Source organism: Sipha flava, unplaced genomic scaffold (assembly GCF_003268045.1).
Source record: "Sipha flava isolate LNK unplaced genomic scaffold, YSA_version1 35a_pilon_pilon, whole genome shotgun sequence".
NCBI lineage: Eukaryota > Metazoa > Arthropoda > Insecta > Hemiptera > Aphididae > Sipha > Sipha flava.
Window position 1 is genome coordinate 3,229,367 of NW_020273058.1, and position 9,296 is coordinate 3,238,662.

The window sequence follows — 9,296 nt, forward strand, 5'->3', positions numbered from 1 at the left end:
ATAATATTCAAATTACGTAACAAGTAAAATATTACACTAATATCATAAATAATGTTAAAATATTGTGTTATTGTTTTATCAAAATGCACAAATATGTCATCACTTAAACTCATTTAGGTATAAATATATTTACATTATTTTATACGTACGTACGAATGTAACAATACAAATCTTAACGTCATATTATTATAAGTTCACAACAATCTAACCATTCGATAGTATAATTTATCTAATCACATAAAAAATATAAATGTTATTCATTAATGATACTTGTGAGTTGTGTGACTTCAATCAAAACATAATGAAAACTTAACATATATATATACGACCATCAAATTCATTCAAGAGCATTTTTCATTCTTTCTTCATCTGTAATCTTTAGTTTAATGATTTGATGATGAATTACACTCTTGGTCTTCCATGATCCGACTCATATGTTATAATCGTTTTTTATTACTAAGATTACTGTCGACACATTCATTTTAATTAGTGGTGGTTTATTAAATATCTTAGACATAATTATATCAGTCCTGTCGGATGAAAAATATCGTTAATCCTTTATCTAAAAAATTGTTGTGACATTAAAGATAATTTATGTGAAAATTATGGTTTTCTATTCTTAGTAGACAAATATGTTGTTGCGTAATAAGTATTTCTATTAAGAAGCTGATCGAAGGACTTATTAATTTATTTTCAAATATTAAATTGTGACAAGTAAAGTTCAAAGTTCCTAGTTTTTATTTCCGTTCTCTACGTTCAATATACGTACAATTTCGTAACACTTCGGTATATTCTCATAACCAGGGCTCATAACTTATAGCTCTAAAAAAGGTTGTTACAAGCGCTTAAATATGCACTAAAAATATTAAAATATGCGAAAAAAAAAACGTTTGTATACAAAAATTATTATTTTATTATTTTAGCTTCTATTATTAAAAGAAAAAAAAAATTTAGATACTGAATTCACGAAACGAACTAGTATGTATACAGTATGAAAAATCAGAAACGACTGCAAAATGTTAATGAAAAATAATCTGTAAATAATCTGAGAATGATGATATCGGAATACCCGAATACCTAGAAACTATAAAAATAAAATATTTCAGTACAAGCTACAATTATATACAATTATAATGGTTTCCTTATCGATGGGATTACGAAGTTTAGGGCGTACACTCTCGCTACGTCGTGCATCGCCTAAATTCGTATAAGTATAGGTGTAGTTTCTTCTGATATTATTATATAAGTTATATAAGAAAAAAATTAATTAACACAAATCAATTACTAATATGAACAATTAATATGACTATAATTACTTATTTTTAAGAAAAAATGTTTTGGGCTACTAAAATTTTTTTTAAAAAACATCCAAAAATAAGCGAAAAAAAGCAAAATAGCACTTATACTCCGAAATATACAAAAATTTCGTATGTAGCTTCTTGGTTATCTGAAACAAATGTATAGCTCACATAGGTACCTCTAGAACCTCCCAAAAAAAAATATGCAAATCCTAGAAGTTATGAGCCCTGCTCATAACCAATCAACTTCTTGGATGTTATGTTAGCTAACGACAAACCATCCTTTTAATTAGCTCGGTAAGTTCAATTTTTATCTTACACAAGTAAGATATAGATTTGTATTGCTTATTCAGCTATTTAAAATGTATAAATTATATTTAATATATCTGTGCTTTGAGCCACGGTCCATTTTGTAATAATAATAACTAAACAATTATTTTATAACTTCATAATATAGCATTATAACAAAATATAAGACATAATTTATAGAAAAGCGTTTAATTTTATGCTTCGTAAATCTTAGACTAATTACTATAAAAATACATTTAACTAATTAACTATGTTTTTATTTGTTATGTTTATTATTATAGTGAGATTAGTGTTATATTAATAAGCAGGGTTCGGATTTAATAGCACCGAAAATACTGAAACATGGGCTATATGACCGAAAAAACCTTAAAATATGCTCTATAAATATGCCCTAAAAACAACAAAAATAGCAACAAAAAAAAAATAAATAAAATGTAAGCCAAAATTGTATTAAATGTATTATATTATTTTATGAGGTAATACATTAATAAAAAAAACTAAAATGATCATCTTCTGTTAACAATATGAAAAAACTTATACGTGGTACGTCTTGTTTTATGTATAGCTGTTTTACCTTAAATGATGACATCGTTTGTACGTAACTGTTTCTTTGTTTTTAAGTGTTGAGTAACGTTAAACTTTTTGTCACTATTAACTTTACATTCACACAATTTGCAAAATAAAATACTTGCGTCAATTGTAAAAACATCATTGCCACCAAACTCAGACACAAATTATCTAAGTGTCGAATAGTTTAATGTTTCAACTTTCGGAATTTACGTATCGATACAGGAAAACAAATAATACACGATCAAGTAATAAACGAATATGAAACGAAATCAAACCATACGGAAAACTGACACTGAAAGCATGAAATACGTACGATAAACGACAATATATTATAGAATAAAAATAAAATAAAAATAAACAAAACAGATAAGAGGGCATAATTGTATAAATATATTTGATATTGCCAGGCTACTTATAAATAGATTCTAGTAACATGTTAAATAGTAAATACCATATTATTTATCAATTATCAATATGAAACGAAAATGTATACTATATATGAATATTATTTTTCGTTCAATATTAACGAGTATTATGAAAAATACAAAATAAAGCATAAAATCATGTATATTAGCAAAAAATAGCAAAATTAAATTTCTAATTTGAAGTCCCTAGTTAGTAACACAAATGAATAGCTCACTCTGGTATCTTTATCTTTATCTTATAATAAGTAGCAAATGCTATAAAATCTGAACTCTATTAATAAGTATTGTGGCTAAGGCAAATATGTGTTAGAGGTGGGTTATTAGATGAAAAATAAATCTCTACAATTTAGAAATTTTTCTTTACTATTTAATAGTTAACTTTGAACTGTAAAAATATTATACTAATCAGCATTATTCAGAACTCTTTTAAAATTAGAAATGCATGATCAGTTGATTTTTTTTTTTAATAAAATCGTTGTTCTCACCTATAAATTACAAAAAAAAATTTTAAAAAGGAGTCACTTGACGAAATACTGAACCAAAAATGATCAAATTTGTTTAATAAATAACTCAAAAAGTTACTAAAAATAAATTAAATCAAATTAATTATTTATAATATGTATTTTTGAATAAAAATAATTTCTAAAATATCATTATAATTAAAGATCGGATTTATATACATTTTCAATTATAAAATATGCATGTAAAAATGCCCAGAAAAAAGTCAAAATATGCAAGAAAAAAATGCAAAATAAAATTTCAATTTTTATTAAATTTTATATTTGATTTTAATTTTACAGTGATAATAATTTATTCATTTTATTAAAATTTTCAAAAGCAAAAAGTAAGATACAAATTTGCAATACGGAAATGTAATTTTTTAAATTATAGAAATTATAGAAATAACAAATTGAAAAATATCCAAATAAATGTTTGTTTATACTTACTGTAGTCGAATACCAGAAAAATAAAAAAATTGCTTGTTTTAAAATTATGGTTGAAATAATAAATCGTCAATAGACACTGTTTACGAATTAACTGCTAAATATTATATCAAAATGAAGAGGAGATAACATACAAACTCATGTAATAATAACACATGAAAAATATCAATACACATTTCTCCAAGCGTGTTGTAAAAAAAGCAATATATGTGTACCCCCATATGGAGATGCTCAGCGCAGATAGGTTAACTTGACTATAACATAATTCTTACCAACAATTGTATAAATGTAGCAGTGGTTGTAATAATGTACTTATTTATGTTGTTTTCGGTATTTTATCAATAAGATAAGATAAAGCCACGTCTCCAATATAAAACTCGTACAACCAACTTATGGAAGTTTAGTAACCTACACGTACCTACATATAATCAGTTTTTTTTACTCAACACCTTTTTGGGTTTTTAGGTGTATATTTGTACGGTTATTTTATTAAGATGTGCAAAAATATGCAGAACATGCATGAAATATGTGATGAAAATTTTTAAAAAGTCCAATTTATTTATCACTTAATCATCATCGTATATGTATAAGATTTTTATAAGCTTAAGTATATAGCTTACATAATTAGTATCTTAACTATTATTAATCAGTGAAATAAAACATATATTCAGTAACAATAACTATACGTATGATAATATTTAAAAATAATTTAAAGGAAATCTATCGAGACAGTAGTCCACATGGTTGAAAAAAACGTGGGAAGTTTATTATGTAAATACGACGAGGCAGTTTTTTTGTTTTAATAATATAATGGTGAATTATAATTCACCATTATTGCAACTATATTAAAAACATTGATATTAATAATAATAAAACAAGAGATACTTCGTCAGCAAATAATATATTTTAACAATAATTTTCACTATAGTTTCAACTGTAAATATAGATTATTTTATAATAAAATTAATCATTAAATTAATCTTGAATCATTTATATTTTTACCTATAATTTATTTATTCAAATGTTATTTTATATTTAAATTGCTTGGTCATCAACATTCGAAGTATACTAATGTAGTAATTTTATTTTAAAGTTCGAATGGAGTACGTAAACATAATGTACTATGGAAACGTAATCGACTCCAAATGGCTTATGTATTATGTCATCACGAAGTTATCATTTGTTTCTATCGAACTATTGTGCATTTTACATAATGTAGATTTCTGTTATGCCGGAAAAAATATCGTGTTCTTATTTCGATCCAAGTGCAATAGTAATATTATCATATTATGCAAAATACTTGTGACTATGATGTTATTTAATTTCATACCTAATATATGAATCAAATGATTAAAATATTTCGATGTACTGTCTATCTATACGGATAAATATACCTACTGTTGTAGTAGTTGTTTACACGTATAAATTGTTCTAATTATTGTAGATTGATTATTAAATCGATTTTTTTTTTTATACGGCACATATTTTACTTGTAGTGTAAAAATTTTCACTGAAATGGGGGAAAAAAAAATTAAAAATAACTGCCGTCACTGAAATAGGATGACGTGTCCAGTATATGCAATTATTTGACGAACATTTTTACAAGAATCCGGAAGCGAATTTTATTGAAACCGAACAGAATGCGTCGTAGACAACTCTGCACCACAAACCGTATTTTTGATGACACAAGTCTGATGAAACTCTGTCTTATACCCGCGACCAAACGTAATAATACGTATTATATTTTGTTCTCGCCAACCGATACACTGATGTAACCTTCGCGAACAACACGATCGTCATCATCATCTCTGCACGAGTTTTGAGTTTGTCTCAGAGATGTATGGTATGGTCGGAAAATCGATCGAAATCGTTGTCCCCAATGATCTCTCGTTCGATCATCTTTTCAGTGGAAATATCGAAGGCATTTACTGGTCTGTGCCGTCCAAAGGATCGGAAGGATGCTGCGTAAAGGTATATATATATATATATATATTAATAAAAGTACTTCTTTCCGCATGTACACATACGCGTTTCGTAACGAATACCATAGATATATACTCATACAGAATCAGCGTACGTATAATAATCAACGATAATTTGTTTCCGTTTACGTACAATGCAGTGGTCATGATGGGTGTGCAGATCGACGAACAGTTCAAGCGAATATAGACGCACACGCAAGCATAATATCATACTTCCTAGACGCCATACGGTCAGCGTTCAACATTTTAACAAACCGTATACTATATTATATAGACTCGATCCGTTAATTATGTATAATTTAATAAATGCGCGTATACCAAGTGGCGTAACCGGAAGGAAATTCTGTGAACGAGAGGAAAGGGTCAGTAATTTTTTCTCCAAAACCAAAAAGCACAACAATAGAGTGAAGTACTCCAATGGTGTCTGCGCTTAGCAAATCTTAGATCTACCTGATCACGCCCTGTTTATTTCGTGCGATTGAAAACATTTTCGCCGCTATTCTCAATATGCTATCGAGTATTTACCATCCTATGATCAGTACATCACCTAGGTTTTATAAACTAACGCGAATTGGATTTTCATATCACTATGTACGTGGTGGAATTATGTACGCGGGCGAGTGCATCATCGGTATGTTAAAAATATATATCGGAACCACGGAAAGAAAACGATGAGACGAACGGCCAGTGATCGTGGTGCGCAGAATATACGGAGGAGCGTATGCAGGAGGAGGTGAAAAAAAAAAGGAGAAGAAGAAGAAGAAGAAGAAGAAGAAGAAGAAGAAGAAGATGAAGATGAAGAATAAGAAGACAAGAAGGAGACAAAAAGGAAACGCGGAAAGAGAAGAAGGGAAAATTGAGCGGCGCGCGAGAGTAAGCAAGCGTCGCGCGCCGCCGAGTGTGCAAGGGTGGTGGTGGTGGTGGTGGTGGTGGTGGTGGTGGTGACGGTGCGACGGCGGCAGCGGGGGCGGAGGCGGCGTCGCGGTACGCAGAAAACGTGTACACGTAAACAACCGAACGGACGGACGTGCGCGCACGCACGCCAATGCTCGCGCCCACGGGGTACAAAACCCGGCCGCCACGGTCTCGGCTGTTCCAACGACGACGACTCGAAGCGCCGGAACGACGTCAAGTGCCCCAGAACGCCGCGTGCAACCGTCTAAGTCGCACTCGCCGGACGTGCGTGAAGTTTTGTTGCCCCGACATCTCGTCACCATTAACTTAACGCGTACAATCGTCGCGATCATCGCCGTGCATAAGTAAATACGCGTTGCCGTATTCACATACATACATAAACTCGCGCACATACGCACACCTGTTGCGCGTTTGTTTTTATTATTATTGTTATTTTATTTTTTTTTTTTCGCGTCCACCTCGTACGTTCACCCCTCCGGGAAACGTCGCCGTAACTCCCTCGTGAACGACGTACTCGTGGTCTCCGAACAAGCTCACCTCCCACGTGCCACGTGCTCGCCGTACCACCCCGAATAACCGACGTACCGAATGTCGCTTCCCGAATCCCGGTGGCTGCTCGTCGTGGCCGTGTTGGCCGCGTGGTGGACGGCTGCGGCGGTCGGCCGGCCCGCGGCCGTAGACGAATCGGTGGCGGTGCCGGTCAACGATGACGACGGCGAACCGGCACCGAACGAGGAGAACGCGTCCGGCACCTTCGTCGGCGTGCCCGAGATTCGCAACCTGCAGAACGTCGACGCGGCACTTTGCAGGAGGCTGGCCGCCATGACCGACCGCGATCTGGCCTTCCTCGAGGCCGGCCTGTCCAACATCGGTGGAGCGCCCCCCCAGGAGGACGAACCCGCCGACGGGGAAATGATGATGGGCGACATGCCGCAGGCGGACGCGATCACCCAGGACCAATGGTCTTCGGCCACCGCGCCGGTGACCGTGCGCACCGACCTCCTGTTCCTGGAAAGAGAAAGGTGAAGGCGCTTAACTACACGTAACTACTCTCGTAACCGTCCGACACAGTATCTTCTTGATCCGCACGGTCCGGTCTTATCGTAGAAAAACTGATGAAAATCGTTTTGCTCCGACTCTCGTATTTTTACGAAAGATCTAGGTCTGGTCTCGGTTAAAACTGAAATTATTTCAGTTGGCTCCGGTTTCCAGGATGTGAACGGATCGGTTTGGTCCGGATCAGCCTGTTTAAAATGACCTTACATTTTAAAGACGTTATTTATAGAATTAGTTAATTTATGTACTTTTTAGGCATATGTAAATCTTAGAGCTGATCATGTTCAGGGCGTATTTACATGTTTTCTGTGTGTAGGCCTATACGAAATTTTCACTAACTAAAATTATATACTGCACTAACTGAATTATCATTAAATTACCTACTATTATATATATATATATATTTAATTAAGCTTAGAAAACAAATTTTATTGAAATACTTGAACGCAATTTCTTTAAGTTTAAACAATTTTTATTGGTAATTAATAACGAAATTCATTGTTTAAGTTTGTTGCTGTAGGCTCGTGCTTGCAGTGTCTGCGTTTAAACACTCCATTGTTCATGGTACATATTAATAATTACTATCGAAAATATTTTCAAGATTAACGGTTGCAATTATTGTCACTGTGGCGCGGGTGACATGGATGGATATATTATTAGTTTTGTACAGTTTTGTAATATTCTACGAGCAGTTTAAATCTGTACCAATTACCAATTATTTTATGTAATTTAAAACTTTCACGATTAGAAATTTTTTAGTTCCTATCCTTTGTCAGCTCTATCAAATTATAAAAATATAAAATTAAATTTTCGGTCCATTCCGGTCCGTAAACTATTACAGTCTGAAATTCGTTTTTTGGAACCGGTGGTTCGGTCCCGGTCCGCTTTAATTGATTATTTTAAATGTTCAGTTCGGTTCGGCCCAACTTCGGACATTTGCTAACATTTTCAGTCCGGTCCGGTCTCTAAAATTACGGACCGTGCAGAGCACTACGTGCCGCACATAGTACACGCGTGTGTTATTTCGTCTACGTTGTTGTATATAAATTATTTGAGTTTCAATTCTCAGCGGTTCTCGTACCGCGTACACATTCTAAAAATGTTCACCGTGTATCAATCTCTTGACCCGACGTGTAAATTTTTTTTTTTGGTTATCTACCTATCGAAAAATGTATAGGTACGCTATACGCGATGGAGGTAACAACATTCGTGTTTATATTTTCTTCGTGTACCATTTATAAGCTTTCAGCGTACCTCCTATGAGCTTTCCGCGTACTATTAGTGGTACGGTTGAGAAACGCTGCGTAATACATAGCGAAACCGCGTATTACCTGTCTCCAAGGCGAATATTTTAGTTCGGCCCATTTCTCGCTTGTTGATCCGGAAACATGTCTGAAACGAAATAGTATTAATCTATTCGGTCCCTAGTGGCGGTCACGTCTCGGACGGTTTCACTGCGTTATGCGACGTTACCGAAAAACCCTGGTCTTCGCGAAAAGCCTATGAGTTAACGTTATTACGTTCAACAGTCGAACTCTGACGACTCGTAGTCGAAATTAATATCGATCTTAATAATTACAACCATTTAATTGTCTACGAATAGAATTCTATATTTTACACATATGCATGCGAAGTGGAAGATATTTTCGATCTGTTACTCTTGTGCGTGTGTGCGCGCACGTTTATTTCTACTGGCGATACACCAATTTGGTATTTCGCCAATAAACCAAATTAATAATAACTATAATACCACACACACACACACACACACACACACACACACACACACACACACAC

At 33.5% G+C, this 9,296-nt stretch overlaps 1 protein-coding gene across 2 annotated transcripts in view; it reads left to right on the plus strand.

The window, feature by feature from the left end:
• Positions 1-6,584: 6,584 nt before the first annotated feature.
• Positions 6,585-9,296, plus strand: part of LOC112687671 — a 10,380-nt gene continuing 7,668 nt past the window's right edge. Inside the window, exon 1 of one of the 2 annotated variants that reach the window (XM_025560520.1) lies at positions 6,585-7,465. In XM_025560520.1, coding sequence (XP_025416305.1) covers positions 7,032-7,465 — 434 coding nt within the window. In that variant the 5' untranslated portion in view covers positions 6,585-7,031. The remainder of the gene's footprint in view (positions 7,466-9,296) is intronic. The other variant, XM_025560522.1, reaches the window with a different exon arrangement.